General features: G+C 45.8%; 1 protein-coding gene across 10 annotated transcripts in view; it reads right to left on the bottom strand.

The window, feature by feature from the left end:
• PPM1A (protein phosphatase, Mg2+/Mn2+ dependent 1A) overlaps nt 1-20,948 on the bottom strand; it is an 896,181-nt gene that overhangs the window by 502,135 nt on the left and 373,098 nt on the right. For all 10 annotated transcript variants that reach the window (XM_069638914.1, XM_069638916.1, XM_069638909.1 and 7 more), the window contains one exon: nt 10,158-10,275. In XM_069638914.1, the coding sequence (XP_069495015.1) occupies nt 10,158-10,275 (118 nt within the window). The remainder of the gene's footprint in view (nt 1-10,157; nt 10,276-20,948) is intronic.

Genomic DNA, 20,948 nt, shown 5'->3' with positions numbered 1-20,948 from the left:
GGAACATCCCATTGAAAGAACGTTACCAGATATGGTAAGTAACTTGTTCTTCAAGGGGATTGTGTCCTCCGACGTATTCCACATCTATGACAGACTCCCAAAGCAGTACCAACTTATGGAGGTGGCAAAAGAATTTACAATTTTAGAATGCCCAATTAAATGGCTGAATAAAGGACTGCCTTACCAAAGGCCAAATTCAGCCCATGGATAGAGTCCAAGGTATAGTGTCTCACAAAAGTATGGACAGAGGCCCATGTGGCTGCTTCGCAAATATCGCGAATAGGAACGCCCCTCTGTGGAGCAGTGGCGGCAGCCACACCCCTAGTAGAGTGAGCCTGTAAGCCTACTGGAGGGTCCTTTGCCACCAAACGGCAACACTCCGAGAACGTCAAAATGATCCATCTAGACAAAGTCTGTTTGGAAAAAGCCTGACCCAAGCGCCTTCCAGCATAACCAACAAAGAGCCAATTGTCCACTCTGACCCGGGACATCCATGAGAGATAAAAACTCCAAGCTCTTCTAGGATCCAACCTACGGAGCCTCTCCTCTTCCTTACCAGGATGTGGAGGAGGATAAAACGCCAGAAGAATCACCTTCTGGCTCAAATGGAATTCCGACACAACCTTTGGAAGAAAAGAAGGCCAGACCCGCAGGACAACCATGTCCTTATGGAACACAGTAAAGGGTGGCTTGGCGGAAAGTGCCTGCAACTCACTCACTGCATGCAGAAGTAACCGCAACTAAAAACACAGTTTTAAAGGATAACAGTTGCAACAGACAAGAATGTAAGGGCTCAAACGGAGCTCCCATTAGGAACTTTAAAACCAAATTCAAATCCCATCCCGGCACCTGGAAAGGCGACGGTGAAAACACATTAGTTAGCCCTTTTAGAAACTGAGAATCAAAGGGATCTTAAAACATGAACATTCCTCAGACGAGCGCTTAAATATGGACAGCGTCGCCAGGTAACCCTTAATGGTACCCACTTGCAGGCCCTTGTGGGCTAAAGAAAGCAAAAAAGACAAAACCAAAGGAATGGAACATTGGAAAGGATCCACATTCTGTACCCTGCACCAGTCACAGAACTTTCTCCAATGGCAACGGTACAGGGATTTCGTTGCGGGCCTACTGGCCAAAAGCAGCACCTCCATCACTTCTTCGGGGAGGTCCCAATCCTTATACCTCAACCTTTCAGATACCAAGCATGACGGCCGAGAGACTTGACCTCTGGATGGAGAACGCAACCCCCCTCCTGTGAGAGCAGATCGTCTCGGTAGGGAAGACTGCGTGGAGGGCAGATCGACATGTCTAGAAGGTCCGGGTGTCACGCTCTCCTGGCCCATGCCAGAGCAATGAGGATCATTTGGGAACCGAACCTCCGCAACACTTGCGAAATGATGGGGACTGGAGGAAACACGTACAGCAGTGGGAAGGACCACTCCACTACGAACGCGTCCCCCAAGGCTCCTCTTGGAGTAAATTCCTGCAAGCAGAATCTCTCGCACTTCCGGTTGACACTGGTGGCGAAGAGATCCACTTGTGGGGTTCCCCAAAGGGCGAAGATCTCCAAAAGAACTTCCTGAGCCAGCTCCCACTCGTGAGAGACCGTGCTCTGTCTGCTCAGAGCGTCCGCCGCCGCGATTTCGTCTCCGGCCAGATGAACTGCCGAGATCAACATTTCCTGCTAGATGGCCCAGCACCAGAGCTGCATCGCCTCCCTGCACAACAGGAGTTACCCTGCCCACCCCCCCTTTTTTGTTGAGATAGTGCATGGCCACTGTATTGTCCGTCATAATCAGGACATTCTTCCCCCGCAAAGACGGCAGAATGGCCTTCAGGGCTCCGGAGACCAACATCGGCTGGCTGGCAACTCGTTGGCATGAGATCCCCAACCTGTGAGGGAAGCGTCCGTCACGATCGTCACCTCCGCCATGGCTGCCAAAATGGTGCTCCCTTCATCAGATTGCCTTCTTCGTCCCACCATAGAAGATCCTGGGGGACCGAAGTCGGAATCTGAACGGGATCCAACACCATGCCGGAGAACTGCGACCACTGCATCTTGAGAGCCCACTGTAGAGATCTCATCCGCAGCCTGGCCTCTGGCACCAGGAAAATGCAGGCTGCCATGAGGCCGAGCAACCTCAATAATTCGAATGCCGGGAGACTCTGGGCACGTTGAAACTTGTCCACCATCTGCAGAATGTGATGAGCCCTCACATGGGGAGGCGAACACTGCCCCAGGGATGTGACGAGCACTGCTCCGATGTACTGGAGCGGCTGGGAAGGTGTCAAATGGGACTTCTTGAAATTGAGGGAGAAACCCAGCTTGTGAAAGGAGTGGCAGGTGAGAAACAGATGATCCAGGGCTAGCTCGAGAGAGCGCGCCCTGATCAACCAATCTTCCAAGTAGGGGTAGACATAAATCCCCCCCTTTCCTGAGATACGTTGCCACCACCACCATCAGCTTGGTGAAGACCCTCGGGGCAGAGGTCATTCCGAAACTGAAAATGTGAGTCGCCAACAGCGAACCTGAGGTACTTCCTGTGCTTTGGCGAATCGGCACATGAAAATAAGCATCCTTGAAGTCCAGAGACACCAACCAATCCTGAAGTTGAAGGGCCTGGAGGACGAGAGAGTTCAAATTCACACTTTAATGGGAAGGAAAGGTGTAACACACAAAAGCTATATCATTAAGAAAAATATTTTTATTATAGAAAAAAGACATAATTCTCATTAAAACTGTGTTGAATAATACACAGATTAAGGAACAACCCTAAAACCAGGTATATATGTTTACAGCAGATTTTTGGTGCCAAGGGTTCCCGAATGGGGACTAGGTACGGGTGGCTTTATTAATTCAGGCTTCCGTGTTTGTGTAATGTTGACATATGACATTAAAAGTAGGTAAATCTTGGGAAATATTGGTGCACACACAATTTTTTAATATGGTTGTATGTTTTTCTAGATTGCATTAAGGATCAAGTTCAGATCCATGCCCACCAGGACTGGAGGGGACGATCACTGTAGAATTTTAAGAAGAGCTACCCCTGATGAATGTCAGACATCGAAGAGTCAACAGACGGAAACATGTTGGGTTATATATAGATTGCAACAAATGAATTTTTCACTGATATTTGTATGGTAAATGTTTTTTTAGTTAATGTGGTATGGTTGTTTTTATTTTTACATTGATGTTGTGTATGTAATCGTCCTGTTTTTTGATAACCTGGTTTTAGGGTTGTTCCTTAATCTGTGTATTATTCAAGACAGTTTTAATGAGAATTATGTCTTTTTTCTATAATAGAAATATAATGATATAGTTTTTGTGTGTTACACCTTTCCTTCCCATTAAAATGTGAATTTGAACTGTTTTCTTCTATACTATAAAATATTGTCTTGGGGTCCTCAGACATTGAAAACAGTAGGTTTATGTAACGGACCATGCTGTTGGGATTGTTTTTGTTTTGATTTGACCTCATTTGTACTGCTGGACATGAGAGTTACCATCTTGAACTTGTCCTTCCTGAGGAGCTTGTTCAACCAACGCAAGTCCATGATGGGTCTCAATCCCCCGTCTTTTTTCGGGATCAAAAAATAAGGGGAATACCATCCTGTGTTCCTCTCCGCTACAGGCACCAGTTCTACAGTGCCTTTCTCCAGCAGGGATAGGATTTCCTGCGCAAGGAGCGGATCTGGACGCTTCAAAGAGCTTCCCTCGTGGATTGTCGTGAGGCCTCTGCCGGAGGGGAAGACAGTAGCCGTGGGCTATGATCTCCCGAACCCACACATCTGAAGTAATGGCCTGCCATTCTCCAAGATGCTGCGAACCATGGGACATGGCCTCATGACTATGCGGACGAGGCTGCGGCAGTGCCCGAGAGCAAAGAGGCAACTGCCCGAGCGGCTTTGGCACGCCGAGTACCTTGCTTTCCACCCCGGGTACTCCTACGGTGGCCCCTTTGACTGGCAGCTCCTCTCGATCTACCAAAGGAAGAGTAGTACCGAACGGATCCTCCCCTCCATTGCTGACCCCTAGGACTAAAAGGCGGAGTTTGACATACTGCAGCACTCAAAAACTTTGCTGCAGCTTTGGAGGTCTGCAACATCTTAAGAGTCTCGTCGGCCCTGCTGCCAAACAGATGACCACCATCAAAGGGCATGTTCAGAAGACGGGATTGCACGTCAGAAGCAAACCCCGACTTCCGCAACCACGCAAACCTGCGTATCACGTTGCTCGCAGCCATGGACCAGCTGACACAGTCTGCCGTGTCCAAACCCAACTGAACGGAATCGCACAGGGCATCTTTTCCGTCTTGCACAAGAGCTAGAAAACCATCCCGTTCCTCCCCTTCAGGAATATGCTCAGCCGCCAAAGACGCACAGTTCCACAGAGTGTGTGAGAATCTTGCTAAGGCACAAGTAGAGTTGGCGAGAAAATACCTTCCTCGCCCAACCATCAAAGCGCATTTCGTCCCTATCAGGAGGGATGGTAGGGTACGCAGCCTGCTTTGAGGAGGCCGTAGCTGTCTGCACCACCAAATTCTCCGGAGTAGGGTGCGTGGATAAGTAGCAGGGGTCACCACTGGATGGGCGGTATTTTTCCGGAAGCGACTTATTAAATTCTGGTGGACTCTCTGGAGCAGTCCGAGCAGTCCAAGCCGCCGCCACCCACCTTTGCAAAGCCATGTGAAACTAACAGGTCAGTGGGTGGACCTGGATCCAGGATGTCCATCAAATCATTCTGAGCAAAATCAACAGGTGGAGCAGACCACCCCAAATATTCTGTCACCCTTGACAGGAGATGCCGATAGGGGGAATCCACATGCGCCCCAGGCTCAGGTCGGCCAAACTCCACCTCCGGAGAGGTGTCAAGGTCACTAGCATCATGCAATGACTGACAGAGTTCCTCCATCTGACTATGCCAAGACAATAGATCATCAGGGACATCAGGAGGCACAACCATCTCCTCATCAGACAGTTCCTCAACCTCTGAAATATCTTGTAAAGGTTGGAAAAACTCCAATATAGGAGGAGGAACAGAATAGGTTTCAAAAACAGGCCTCACAGACTTACTGAGAGCCTTGTTCGGAGGTTGCAAAGCCCTCAGGGGCACCTCTGGCAAATCCTCCACAAACAGCGTCGAGGGCTCAGAGGGAATCGACCGAGGCACCGACGGCATCGACAAATTCTTCGAGGGCGCTTGCGAGAGCCCCTCGACAGACACGTCGCTCATGGCGTTGACGCCTTCTTCGAAGGCTTCACAGGTTCTGACTGTCTCGATGGCATCGAGGGCCGGGACCTGTATCTGGCACGGCAATGGCGATCTCCCTTGTCCGAGCGGGACCTTGAGGGCTCCCGATGATCACGCCGACCGCCCGAGCCCGAAGGCGTGCGAGTGGTGGACCAAGCCCGTTCCTTGCCGGCTTCTTTCGAAGGTGCGGACGGAACTGTGCCTTGCGACTCGAAAATCGCTAACATCTGCTGGCGGAATGAATCCCATTCGGAGGGCGACGAAGACTTGGTGGGACAAGTCAACCGTCTGGCGGAGTCCTCCGACGAGGACGGCGAAGGCGACCAGTGACGGTGCTTCCTAGAATGCCTCGACGAGGCAAAGGAATGGCGGGAACCACTCCTAGACCGAGACCCCCCTGGATTTTCACAGACACAGAGAGGCGCCCCTCGAGTCATCGGTCGAAAGCCCAGCTGACTTCCATTTATGGTGCTTAGACACCCTACCTACCTTCAATTTCTTCTTACGTTGCCGCAAGGGCCTTAGACATCAGGGACTGGTAATCCTCGCAGTCGCCGGTGGCGTGGCTTTCGCCGAGGCACCAGAGACATATTTCGTGCGGGTCCGTGATAGACATCTTCGAACCACAGTCCCGACATTTTTTAAAGCCCGACTTCGGGGTACTAGAATAAGACTAAGACATCGCTTTCGAAGAGAAGAATCGTGCGCACCGAGATTCCGAAGCAAACACGTTTGCGGGAAAAAACATAACTGAGGCTACGGGCACCGTGCATCCTATATATAACATCCGGTGACGTCGACCCTCGAGGGACAACGGATCGACGCAGGACGCCCTCTGCTGAAAATTTTCCAAAGCAGCACAGCTGAGGACATTACCTGTCATAGATGTGGAATACTTCGGAGGACACAATCCCCTCGAAGAGAGTTTTTGTGCTGAAGCCACCGATTTTGGATTTGGTCCCAAAGTTTTGAGTTTAATTGCAAAGGTGACCTGTGCTTGGTCCCATTTTTCTCTGCTCGACGACTCATTCGGGTGAAGCAAAGGCTGTCTTTATTTTTTTTGCTGAGGGAGGTTTTTAAAGATAATTGGTATTGATTTAATGTTCTGAATGGGTATCATTTCTATTTAGGCATCAACACTGACTCAGTCTTGTAGTACTTAGCCTCAGGCTGGGTTTTTGCCACATCCTATAGTAGTTGCTCTACCACCTCAATGGGGTCTAGCAGATACTTACTGGCATCAATGGTGTCCATCACAAAAAGCCTTTCTGGCCCTTCTTGTCTTTGTTCAAACCTTTGCATGCTTCACCCTGACTTAGCAGCCACCTCTTCCACGCATGTTGTTTATCCACCAGAATCTGATATCACCCAGGTTAAAACCAGGTGTTCGCCATAGCCCAAGATAGTGAAAACAGCAGAGAAATTATTTTCGAAAAAAGTCTTACTTTCATTATATTGAATTAGCCCAGTCAACACCTCCAAGTGTCCAGAAACTGCTTATTTCTGAAATTCAATCACTAAAAAACAAATTATGAATTTCTGCAAAATAAAGGCCCTGGAGAGCATATTAACTAAAGTAACCTGGGCGGGAAAGAACCATTTTGCCGCCCTCACTACAACTAAAGTACCATATGAGATCGCATAACTCAATAATTGTTACTATGCATGCCAAATACATTATACAGAAGACATCAGTATAGAAGACAGACCACTTGCCAAGTCAATTATGATGCAGAGGATGAGTTGAGGGTTTATCAATAGAGCAATTATTTTAGGGTGGGGCAGTCAATGAAACAAACTGGTTTCTGTGACCTACACACGACAACATTCAACATTTATCTGAACATATATACAACATGACTAATTCTGAGAAAACAGACTGAGAAAGGCTGGGTTGTACTAAATAGGAAGGAATATTCTATAAATTGGAGTGGATGGACTTTAGAACTCATGTATTCAGCTGACATAATTAGCAGTACATGGCATATTGTAAAACACATGCAGTAGGTAAGCTGTCCCCATCATTACAGTAGGTACAGAGATTTCTAGAGCGGAGGGATGCTTCTAGAGTGTTCACACTTTATACCACCATAGCGGGTTTATTTAGTCTAATATTGATCCAAGCTTAACCATTTATGATTTCTATATACATGCTATAACTCTGGATCCATCACTTGAATCCACACCATTTTCTAGGTTCTTCCAATTGCCAACGGGCAAAATCTTACTAGATGTGCAAGTTCTTTGGGGGAAATAAAGTAGCTAGCATTTTGGAAGGCCTAGTAGGCTCAAGCACCTGCAAAACTCCAAAATGTGTAGTGTAGGAATACAAAGTAATGTTAAGGAAAAGAAAAAAAAACAGATGCAATAAGAGTAGGGGCATGGTTACGACTACCAACATACAAATGCTGGCGCTTGACAAGTAGAAGAAAGACTGTTCCATGAAAGGCTGCAGACTGGTGTATGATGGACAGAAACAGATACTGAATAATGTCAAACTCACTGGCGAGACTAAACGGAGAAGCAACTGTGATAACGTCCAAGCAGGAAACGTGGAAGAGGAGGTAAAGAAGGATAAGGAGATAAATGGTTATCCTGTGCTAGATGGAAAGAGGGTAAAGAGAATGGTAGTGTGGGAGAAGTTGATTAGGCCTATTTGATTTGTTATAATTTGTCAAGAAGCAAAAATGTGTGTATTGGTGGGAAAAACAAGGGGTGCACAAAGACCATGTACTAACCATACCCACCCCCTAGCACCACGGTTGTAGTGGTAAAATGCCATAACGTCAACTAGGGAACAGTGGGTCTTTTTTAAGTAAAATCTGCCCCCAAGGGAAACCCAATAAAGCCAATATTGTTTCACCTTGAGGACACCCTCTTTTTATGACAAACAACACAGCTTCACAAAACCTTTTTCTTTTAGAAAATCATTTAAATAAAAATACCCAAATCCAAATGTGAAAATAACATAGGAATGACACTACTATAAAAGAGTTTGCGTACAATATCTGTCACAGATGGTACCCGACCCCCTTGGAGGCAACATGCGATGAATACAGATAACTCTCTATGTTGGAGGAAATGCGGGAAAAGAGGAACCTTGGGTCACATGTGATGGACATGCCCTAAAGCCAAAATATATTGGAAGGAAATTCTAGCTCATATCAAAAAGACTACTGGGGCACAATTACCTTAATCGCCAGTAGTAATACTCTTGGGGGCAGAGGTGGAAGGGATCTACGCAGCAAGTGGGACTACTGCAGCACTCATCACACACCTATTGACAGCGGCCCGTATGACCATGACCCAGAACTGGAAAGCAATTGAAGGACCTATAGTAGCATGTTGGTGGGTAAAAACCTGGGGCATACTAGAAATGGAGAAGGTGTGTGCTCTAAAAGTCGGGACATACCAGAAATTCTTGAAGACTTGGCTCCCCTTTCATGAATATGTCAGGGATAAAGAAAAGTATTTTCGTAAACTGCAACTGCTTAAAAACATAAAACATGAGTGTAATATGAGCCGGTGATGGTAATGCTACATACAAAGCTGACAAAGGAACATAGGTTTGCCAGACAGAAGAGAGGTTCTGAGCCATATTTGTTTGGTTATGTTAAGGTGAGGTGGGGGGGCGTTTTTCTTCTTCCTCTCGGTTTGATAATTGGTGATAAGTTTGTTGGACTTACCGCTTTTGTTTATTATTAATATAAAAGAAACTCAATGCAGCAAAGATGGACAATTCTAAGGAGGGTCTTTAAGTCAGGTCTTGAAAACGAAATGGTGAAAGGTACTCCAACAAATACATTTATTGCAAGCAATGTGTTGGATTTACCGCTTTTATTATTAATAATATAAAAGAAACTCAATGCAGCAAAGATGGACAATTCTAAGGAGGGTCTTTAAGTCAGGTCTTGAAAACGAAATGGTGAAAGGTACTCCAACAAATACATGTATTGCAAGCAATGTGTTGTTGTACTGAGTTACATGAATAAAGTTTTAAAAAAATATAAGGATGACAAGTCAGATCTTCAAATAGGAACTCTGCAATGCCACCAAGTAAACATTATTTATTGGATCACTTTTCTTTTGATGTCACTCAATATTATCCTGATGGAAGTTGTGTATGCTTGCCGTTGAACCTTTCATACAAATCCAACAATAAAAATACAAGGCACCAACCTCTTTGTTCAAGGTGAAGTCTTTTCAAACCATGTTGGAAGAGAAGCTTCACAATAAAATGATATGAATTTAAGCCAGTGAGTTAAAAGTATTGCAGACTATTTTATGAAGGAGGTCTCCAAGTTGGACGCAACGTGAATCGCTACTTACCAAGCAAAATACAAAATTGTGTGAGGAAATTTGGGTAGGAAATCAATGTTTTTTTTCCCTTTCAGGTGGTAGTTTAATAGCTTTACATGTGTCTATTATGTTAGGGGAAAATGTATATGTTAAGAACATGTGCATGGCTGTATATGTGTACTTTACTTATTAATGGTACCAAGTGTTCTTGGTTTTTGACATTCTTCAAAGAATAAACAAAAGTTTGAAATCTGCTCAACTCCGATTGATCTTAAAATTCATTACACTAAACTTTGCTGGCTTGTTACCAAGGACAACAACATATGGACAGCATAACTAATCAGGGTTCTAAAAAACAAAACAAAAAAAAGTATAAATACAGGCAAATGAATAAGCTTGTTGGCTGCTTTTTGTTTCATGTTTATTTTATCATTTCTAAATTCAACACATACTAAAGTATTCTTACAATTGCTGCAGTTTTGAGTTTGGTAGCATATGCAAGGCATAATTCTCACATGTTATACAAGCTTAAAAGTAAAAAAAAAAAAAAGTAGAAAATAAAACAAGTTCTATTAAGTGAGTAGCTATTTTGTTATAAATGATCCACCTTCTACTCGGCTTTCCAGGTATTTGTCCAATTCGGTCTCTCGCTTCACTGCATCAGGCAATACTTTTGGTGCACTCGGAAAACAAATCAGAATGACACTCATGTTGTCTCGGCTACCCTGTGGAAGAATGTATAATTTAATGAATATACGATGCCAGGATCTTTTTAATGATTGGAACTTGCCGTTATTTGATATATTGAAAGCATTTGTAAAGAACTATGCTGAATAAAAAAACACATTAACCTCAATACAAAAAACACTGCACAGCTACACTAGTTCAATCCCACATTATGTATTTTGTGTTTTCATGGAAAAGCAAGGTAAGTCCTTGGAAAGATAATTTTACCTACTGTTTTGTATTGCAAGAAGGTGTTGGCTGGGGGCAGCTTTGCTATTGTTAGTGGTCCAGGAAGAGAGATATGCGTAATGAAAGGGGACACTGGATGGAGACATCTGTTGGTTTTGTATGGAACTACTTTGGAAAAAAAACACGTATAGCAAACTGCCTAGCCAGCGTGACATTTTTACTTCCGATTCCCTTAATAATCAACGTCAGATGTAGGTTGATGTTAAGACAAAGAGGTCAGTCAGCTTTACCCCATACAGCATAGCCAAGTGCACTACTTGAACACTTTGGGATTAGGTTATGTGGGTTGCAGGTGTAATTTGCCCAAACTGATTTACAACAAATTATGTTTGCAATTTGGATAACACGCTTAACTGCAGTACATTCAGCTTTAAATCGCAGTTGAAAGGGAACATTCACATCAGAGCAGCAGCACACATTCCTTGATATGAATAAAAATGCAAATGGAGAGAAAAATGCAGGTTAAACCAGTAGAGGACAACACGTAAAGGGCAGATAGTGAAAGACGGCTAGGATGTGGGTGAGAGGAATCATGTTGAAGTTTTACGTGGAATATTTGGAAAGAAACTATTGGATTGATTAAATTCTGAACCAAAATCACAAACTGACTAATACTTTGTTAATCTCATCAATACTAGACTCCTAAAACTTCCCTTGCATTGTGTCCCATACTCACAAGCTTGGGGACATCCAGCTGCCAAATATGTGCCACAGCAGTCTGCTTCCCCGTTTATGCATACAGGTCTGCAGGGTTCTGGCTCCTAGGCAAGGAAACCGCATCTCAAAGCCTACCACCTCAAACACAAAGGGACAGGGCTTTAACCAATAGAAAAAGGAGTTATTCCCAGTAACAATTGGAACAGCTTGAGTGGGGTGAAGGGTGGGGAAGGGGGCAGAGGGTCCTTAGCTCTGGATGCCCTAGATATAAGGACATGGACCAATTCTAGGAGGTGGTGACTTCTCCTGCTGCTGCAGCCTCAATGGCGAACATGAATGATCACTAAAGACATACTGCCCTGCCATGCCATGCTTTAGATGGATCTGGGTATAGAACGACCAAGCAGGCCTGTAACCATCACGAACTGCTACATGCTGCAGGACCCATGGACGGCACGGGGAGAATGCGTCTATCCCACCTGTGACCTTATCAAGGACTTGTCACGAGCTATGCTCTCTTAACATGGCTGCCTAAGAAGACCAGTTCAGTGAGCAAATAAGACCCACAGAGAAAAACACCAGCTAAGTGGATGCTCTCCTAGGAGAATTATGAGAGCAGCGCACCAGAATACATTTATTCATGGGTATCGGAACTTGTACACCCAGAAGCCCTGCTTGCCGCTATTTTAACATGCAATTTCAGGAAAACCTTGAGAACAGTCATGGCCCAGGTGCCACAAGACCATACCTCTGATCCAATGCCCAATCTGAAAATCCTAGATGGCTAACCGATGCCCAGGAGAAATAATGGAGAAGGCAGCGGTGAGGCTAGAGATCGGAACACATGAGTAACAGCCCTGGAGGGGTCTTAGCCAATCACAATCATCTGCAACTTAAACCCATAGCACAAGGTTCAACCACAGGGACAGGGTTAAAAGCATAAAAGGCAAGTGGCATAAGTGAGAATGTTTGGAGAGAGTGGCGCAAGGAGAATCGTACTAGAGGTGAGGAAGAAGGTGCTTTGGAAGTGACTGGAAGAGAGGTTGTTACTGGGAGACATGCAGTAGACATCTTGGAAGGGGCACAGCGAGTTACCTAAAACCAAAACCAAGACGGAGGCCGCCAGGTCAGTTAGTAGGGTGTGGATTGGGAATTATGCAGTTAGCCTGCAAAGAAATCAGCCTGGCTGCGTTACCGAAGAGCTACCTCAGACTTAAAGATTTATCCCCCATGGATTGCCAGGCAGAGGGATGCAGACTGAGGTTTGTATCCAAAAGTAACATTATGCTACTTCCTTCAACCAGATATGATATGATAGGTTATATATAACACGCTTAATACCCAAAGGTTTCTAAGCGCGGACCTGGGGATCGAACCTGTGTTGCTCTGTGTCGTCTTGCTTTCAAGGCGGGCACGTTGCCCCCGAGCTATTCTCCCAAGACCAACGGAAGACCAACCAGAGAAGAAACCTGTTGGCTATTTGTTTTTTAAGCCTATAAATCTCGCCTTCTCTTTCAATAGCTGCTCTGAGTGAGGACGTTGAAACACTATGACAAACATCCTTCCCAAGGGAACAATGGTTCAATATATTTTATACCACATCTTCCTCTTCATTTGGGGGAGCTGCAAATCCCACATTCTTCCAGAGGTTGTGTGTGCTTCTATTCATTAGAAATCACACAAGCAATTGCCATCTGATCAAACACTGAGAACGTACTCCCTGTGGGGACTCTTGTGCTGTAGTCCTTAGTTAATCTTCCTACATATTAATTAGCTATTCTGTATGTATAATATACACGACATTCCTTACACAGCAGATATGAAAATAAAGGGGGTGACTGGCAACATGGACAGCCACATTTTCCAATCCCTATACACTTTCTGACTCAGTAAACCTCACTTCATCAATAAGGATGGATCGACCCCCACCCCCGAGGGTGGGGGTCGAGGGCAGATATTGGTTTCATATATAGGAAAGGGTGTTAAACCTAGAAGTGCAAAGGTCTGTAGGGTGGATGAGGTACAAGTAGAGCAACATGATTCTTCTACATAAGTCTGGGCCACCACTCACTTCTATTCCACACTGTGATGGAAACACCTGTGCCCCGCCTACAGCTCACAGAGTGCAGGAGGAGGCTGATGCTGGATTGCTAGCTCTACCTGCAGGAGCATTTGCTCCTGAGAAGACTGACGTCCTATTTCCTATCTTACCATCGAGAAAACAGCTGCCGGCCTGCGACAACGCTGTTCATCCGCCTGTGAATTCTAATGCTGCCTTTTGCCTCTCATTGGTTGGACCAGGACTCAAATCTTGCCTCAGTTCCAAGTCTGGCTTGCTGGCACCCACCTCGAAGGCCCCCCTACAAGGCTCTTTGCCTGTCCGGGCCTGCCAGGATCCTGGAGGGCCTCTTCTCTTCTCCACTGTCATCACTCTACCTTGAAATCTATTTTGTAGGTTGCCGCTTTCGAGCATGCACCACAACTCCCCCCAGCTGGCCCTATGTCTGTTCTCCAACTGCTGCCTAGCTGTTTCCTTATCTTAACGACTCAGAAATGCCAGGAGACGGTAGGCGCCGCAACAAAAAAGTAAGCCTTGCTTTCGGATCCCAGTATGCACCTCGGCTGCTAGTACAACTGCATCTGTACCCTCAGCAACATAACACTATCTCCTACCTATCCCTGACGGTAATTGCTCAAAAAAAACCTTTAGCCTCTGGCTCCAGCATTTTTAACATTCTGCCCACTCCCTCTATCCCCATTTATCATTCTACCGAACGCCATATTTGTTGCCTTATGACCCTACATTGTACTTTTACCCCACTAGCGCTGTACTTGGATGCTGACGATTCTAAGCGCTCTCAGTGCACCGTGTCAACTCTGCATTTACCCGCTTGACCTGTATACTTGATGAAGCCCCTTGTACCTTGAAGCGTGGCTGCTCCAGACCATGCACATATCGGATTGGCTCTGTATACCCAATGTTGTCATAACAAATGTAGCCCCCACCCCCATACCATGAGACGTAGCTTATTGAAGCTGCAAGTTACAAGAATTCCCTGACTGACCTTTTGCTCCTATGTATACATGATGTATCCCCTGTACCACGAGGTGCGGCTACATATGTTTATGTCTGCACACCTGCATGTGGCACACCTGTGTGTGTCCTGCTTTATGACGAATGTCATTTGCACTTTCTGTAACTAGCGCCCGCCCTGATGCCTGAGGGTTTGGTGCGCTGCTATAAATGTTAAAAAAAAAATACATTAAAAATATACTTTCCTCTTTCTCCAGACCATGGGATATCCTGCCGCGGTAGGAAACAAACCAGACTTGCTAAGCAGCAGCCACACATTGGCAATACGAGTTGGATGCATAAAAAGTGCAAGGGAAGGCTCTCCTGCAATGATGTGCTAATTGGCCATACCCGAGCTATGTTTCAGCTACTTTGCCATGATGAAGAGGAAAGAATTCTCAAGGTGGGTGCGGGAGGGGGCGGGTTAGGGGAATGAAGGATGACAAGGGATGAGTCCGTTATTGATTTTCTTACTTCGAGGATCTTAGCGTCACTTAAGGATGAAATGTTAAATAAGTGATGCTTGCAATTCAAAGTAGTAGTAGATATGGCTTCTTTGCAAACAAACTCTGGAGGGGCATTGCACAGAGTCAGCAACGTCAGCTTGGCTCTCATCAGCATGGAAGCTAAAAAGGAGCTATAAAATAAAACTATAGTAGTCAGAAAACCATCCAACTGGCAAAAGGGAATTTTTTGTCATCCGTTTAAGCGGGCCACTACCTGTCATGTTAAAGTTTGAGGGCTTTGATTTGTTGCTAATGTCCTGTCAGGATAGAAGTTACGGAGATCTTGTTCTGCTTTAGAGCAAGATTTCTGAGGAATAACATATCTCCAAAGTGAAAAGGACAAACATTAAATGAGAAATGGCAAAGTCAATCGTATTTGCTTTTCAATTCAAAATGTATTTCGAATCACGTCATAAAACCACATAAAATACAATTCACCCATTTATTTATTGGTATTTATTGGACATTTGCAAGGCCGCTCTACCCAAGTGTTTCCAGGCGCCACAGGACAGGAAGGGGGGGTGGGGGTTGGGGACCAGGTGGGGGGGGGGGTCTACATAGGAGAAAAATAAAAACGGTTCTACTAGGCATTGGGACATTCGGACCGTCCAAGTGCAGTGAACAGAAAGAGGAGGGGGGAAGGTCAGGCTGCGATAAAAGGGGGAGGTGCGGGAGGCAGGGGCCGACGGGGCTGGGCAAGTGCGAACCCATGGAGGGTAAGTGCCAGGGGGAAGCAAGGGGTAAGGATCAACTAGTGCAGGGAAAAGGTGGACCAGATTCAGGCTAGTCAAGGAAGGGTGCCCGAGGGCAAGTGCTGATTATGGGTGCTGAGGAGGACTGGTCGAGTAGGGCCTGGTCCATTTAAGACTCATAAGGGGTCAGGCACCAGTCGCAGGAGCAGATGGACATTAGCACGGGAGGGAGAGCAAATGAGGAAAAGAATAGGAAAGTCTTCAGATGTTTCCAGAACTTAGGGTGGTCCGGCTGAGGGGGCGGGGAAGCTGTTCCAGAGGGAGGCTCCTGCTGAAGAAAGTTCTACCCCCCCCCCACTCTCTGCTTGGCAACACATCTGATCTGCAGAGAGTTAGAGCTAGATGACTGAAGGATTCGAACAGGGGGCCATTTAGGGAGAGACAGTTGGATGTAGTGGGGTCCCAGGCTCCAGAAAGACTTGTGGATGATGCAGAGGGTCTTGAATTTGATCCTTGCAGCCACTGGAAGCCAGTGGAGAGATTTTTAGTGCTGAGAGATGCAGTCCTTGGCTTGAGGGCAAGGATAAGTCGTGCAGCCCTATTCTGGATAAGTTTAACAAGGCGAAGGGAGGAAAGAGGCAGATTGTGGAAGAGGCTACTGCAGTAGCCCAGCCTAGATAGAACCAGAGCTCTGGACACACCAAGCTTCTGGGGAAAGGCGAGGCAAGGGAGAATGCCTCTGAGAAGGTGGAGCTGAAAGTTTGACTTTTTGGCAAGGTCCGTGGTGTGACGGGAGAGAGACCGGAGTCGAAGATTACCCCAAAGTTTTTTGCCTAGCAAGAGGGGGAGGGGACCCCAAAAAGGGCAGCCAGAGAGTAGGGTGGAAAACAGCAAGCAGGCTTCCCAATGAGGAGGATCTCTGTCTTACTGGCATTCAGGCACAGATCATTAGCAGAGCACCATGCCTGAATAGCAGTCAGGCAATCGGGATGAGGGAGAAGATCGAGGAGGGAAGCTTAACCGAGAGCTGTGTGTCATCAGCATAACACTTGAAGTGAGGAAAGGAGGAGGAGATCAGGTGGGCAAGATAGATACCAAAGAGCCACAGTGATAGGATAGAGCCCAGGGGGGTGCCGCAAGTAGAGAGTGAGGTGGAGGAGAGGAAAGGGCCAAGTTCCACTTCGGAGGGTCAGTTTGAGAGAAAGGAGGTCAGCCAGGCCAGTGCTCTGTCAGTCAGTGATGCCTAGGGTATCACAGACTATTTATGAGGATGGTATGGTTGACGGTGTCAAAGGCAGAGGAAAGATCAAGAAGGATAAGTTTTGAGAGCAGGTATTCAGGAGAGCAGTTTCCGTGCCTCTGGATGCTCTGAAGCCAGAGTGGTGATCGCAGAGACAGCCAGCGAATTAGGTGTGGTGGGTCAGTTGGGGGTGACCAACTTCTCCAGGAAAGGAGTGATGGAAATAGAGTGATAGTTAGCCAGGCAGGAAAGTTTTTATTTTCTTATTTTTTGTAGGAGGGGGAGCACAAGGGAGTGCCTAAGGGGTTGTGGGAAAGTGCCAGTGGCAAAGGAATGGTGTTACAGAAGTCAGCCAAGGCTGGGGCGAGAGAGGAGATGTTATCCTTGATAGTTCTGGAAGAGCAGAGAAGCGCCTGTTTGGATGAGACTTTTGTAGAACAGACTACTTTAGAGACCTCGGGAGGGGGTGGGGTGTAGAGTGGAGAAGTGAGGACAGGATGTCGAGTTTTGGTGGAGAAGTGGGAGGCCAGTGTAGTGGGCCTTGGAGAGAAGAGGAGAGTCGGAGACTGCAGTAGGATTGGCTAGTTCCTTACATACTTTGAAAAGTTTTGAAAAGTTCAGCTGTGTTATTGGAGTTATTGGTGGCCCGTGAGTGTAATACATAGATAAAAATCCATGACAATATCAATCCATACCATACAAAATTAATTCTGCGAAATCCTACCAGATTAAAAAAGGCACCGTTTGTCCACTAAAACCCAAATAATGAAATCGTGTTGCCTTAGTACTCGAGGTATTCCTGTGTCGCAACGCTAACTGCAAACAACTTGCTACCACTAATACTAAACCACAAAGTTCGTTGTGCTTTTGCAAAGTTCTGCTAAGGTTCTCACATAATGATTAATTTTAGTTTCCGTTTTCGCACAGCTTTATTAAATAGGCATAAAAACGTGTTGAACAGTCTCGTCAGAGTAATTACACGCTGGACATGAAGCATAATGTACAAGGTTCCATGATTCTGCAACCAACTTTACTGGCAAAACGCCAAACCCCAACGTAATAACGTTCTCACATAGAGAGGTTGTATTTCATCAAGGAAATTCTCAAAACCTGGTGTAGGTTTTATCATTACCAAAATGAGGTAGTGTGGGTTCTAGAAAATGAACACTCCAGTGCTGGGCTCTGTATTTATCTGTTGCATAAGGTATTATAAAGTATTATATATCTGCATGGTCACAGGTAAAAGAGGTAAACCCAATACATTTTGTTGAAAGAGTACAGAAAGAGTCCTGGTTACCTTGCAGTGAGAAACATGAATGTGCGACCCTTTAATAAAGGATCTGAAGCTTGTTGCTGTGTTTACAGAGTGTCTTTTTATTGTTAAAGCATAGACGTTTTGTCTAGATAGGGTGGTCAGCCGACACGCGTTTCAACCCATAAAGGTCTCTCAAGGCGTGTGAATTATTGGGGGGGGGGGGGGGGAGGATAAAATCCTGTTATGTTCTATTGCGCCGTATGGCACGGAAGTCTGCATATTCAGTAAAAATCCATGAGGCTGCTGCCTGCTGCTAGCTGGTGCTAGCGTGACTGTGCTGGAATCCCGACAGTCCTGGTTGCGTCAAAAAATGAAACACGTGTCGGCTGACCAACCTATCTAGACGAAACATCTACGCTTTAACAATAAAGACACTCTCTAAGCACAGCAACAAGCTTCAGATCCTTTATTAAAGGGTCGCCATTCATTTTTCTCACTGCAAGGTAACCAGGACTCTTTCTGTAGGTTTTATCATTGGGTACCCTCTACACAGTTTTTGTACCTTATCTTTCTTCCAAGTTAACTACTCAACCCAATCTTGATGGACTTGTTGCTATCCATCTTTATTAATAGTTTCTACTGATTTCCCCATGACATCACATCTTGTGTCTGTCTTTTTAAATTGGGATTAAACCACAACATGGTTCATTACTGGACCGGTTTTAATTTGGCCGGTTCATCTATTTCTGTCCATCGGAGCATGACAAGTTGTATTGAACTGACCCTATACTATGATAGTGGTTCCCGACCTTCAAAGAAAATAATTAAAATGGTGCTAGTCAGGAAGTCTCACATAATTTCTGTCCTCTGTCCAAATCCTAGTCCATCCTATGCTTGCATATAACATGAGTAGGCATAAGTAAATCCACTCCCACAATACTTGGGCTTCTGGTGACTGGTTTCTGACCCACACCCAAAGAATTGTGTTTTTTCTGGCCCTGGGCCAATAAATGTGTCTCAGATTCCTTGTTGCAAAACGTTTGAAATCCATCCTGTGTCTCAGGAAATATGGTCTTCTAGGTAAATTCTAGGTCCACCTCACGCCCTGTTGGTCCGTATTCACAATACTCAATATTGTTCTCACCTCTTTTGGCAATGTCTGGTGTCTTGGCATACCTTCCTTGTTTCCCCCTTACTCGAATGGTGGGATTTCTTATCCCATCGTAGACTTCAAATTGTTATGGCCTGGCCAGCTCTTCAGCGTTGTGGGTAAAGTGCTTTTCTTACCCCCTTGTGGGGTCTTTTGACTAAGTCCGACCTGCACTATAGACCTGCACAGCTTTCCCGAGTGGATCAGTTTCTTCACCCCTTAGTGAATTATTCAGATTCTTGGTCAAGTAAGGCTCTGCTGTGGCCTCAACACCCTCTAACTGTGTTTGGTACACGTTCATGTACCTTTCTTCCTGCGGAGGTGCTTATCCAGAGCTTCAGTGGCTCGGGCCAGTGCGGTTCTGCATCTCAGACCTGGCTTCGGTGCATGGTCAGGTTTCTTTCGGAAGATTCTCCCTTTCGGGACAGACTGGTTCTGGGCGTTGCTTCTGTGGGATGTCGACCCACTGCTCCTGGCTTCCTACTGCTTCAGCAGTGCTGGTCTTTCCGGTTCTCAGCCTTGCATCTAGTGGCAGTGTTCCTCGACTCTCTGCCCACCAATTTGACGACTTAGTCCCTCCTTATTCTTCCTGTAAGGGAGGGACTCCCTCCTGTGCGTGGTCCTGCATGCCCTGTCCTACTGTCCCCTAAAGAGGCTTTTGCGTAGCATTCTCACCTCCCTAGCCCCAAAAGGGGTGGCTCTCCCTTGGGGTGAAGGGACATATTCCATGGATTCATCGCAGATTTTAGGAACTTGTTCTGTGAAACGGATACTCAGAATGTTGCAGTGTCCCCATAGTTCCGCTCTGTACAGAAACCTGCTGCTACTTCATTGTAAACATATTGATGGCTGAGGTGATTCAGCTATTGACCGTGCCATTAGCAAACCTAGCAACAACTGCACGATGTTGAATCATAGTAAAATAGCTTTTTTTAATCCGCTTTCCCCAGTTCAAACTATCAGTGAAGCATATGCCAAAAAGATCATGCGATTCGACATTCTCTGATCGGTGGCTGCAAACATCCAGACTCATCACTTTCTTCTGATACGTCCATGTCAAGTCGTGGTCTTTGTTTTACTATAATTAATCTCCAGGCAAAAAGGCCGATTTGTTTACGAAGACCTGTTTGAGTCTTAAAAATTAATACAGCATCATCCATAAACAGAAGGCAGCCGATCTTCTAGCCAACCATGACTGGTGCGTCAGCTTTGAGACGTTTGATGGTAGTGGCTATGTCGTTTATATACAATGAGAATAGAGTTGGTGCCAGTACACACCACTGCCGAATGCACTTAACACTAAATTTAGAGGTACGCTCCCCAATTACTGCCCCACCTAACCATCGCTGTATTATCCAGAGTACTGCGCTACAATGGGATTGAATAAAGCCCTAGGTAGGCCCAGTGGAACCACGGTTGACCATATGTCTTGGTATTCTATCCAAGACTGATTTCATGTTGACTAAAGGCCATATAAAGTGATACATTTTTCAGTTTAACTTACTTTGAAAATATTAAGTTCAACCTAAAAGCTTGATCGACTGTACTAAGTCTCTTTTAGAACCATGCTTGCAAGTAGGTGATCGCTTTGTTGGTGTTCTGATCTTGATGGTTGTGCAGATTATTGAACCTCCGTCCCCAAGTACCGCACAGACAGAAAGGATACACTGTCTGTGCAATCTTTGAGGCCAAAGGTGTGTTGAGCCGCCAATCAGGTAGCAGGAACGCCGGAAGGACCCCTGACCGCCAGGAGTATTGCAAGTAGGGTCCTAAATGTGGTAAGAGCCACAGATTGTTGGTGGTGGTGAAATAGGCGTTCTGCATGGCTAGAAGGTGGGACACACCTGGGT

Source organism: Ambystoma mexicanum, chromosome 14, assembly GCF_040938575.1.
Source record: "Ambystoma mexicanum isolate Mex_15411 chromosome 14, UKY_AmexF1_1, whole genome shotgun sequence".
Classification (NCBI taxonomy): Eukaryota; Metazoa; Chordata; class Amphibia; order Caudata; family Ambystomatidae; genus Ambystoma; species Ambystoma mexicanum.
The sequence above is the reverse complement of the archived record's forward strand: the minus strand, read 5'-3'. Positions and strand labels throughout refer to the sequence as shown.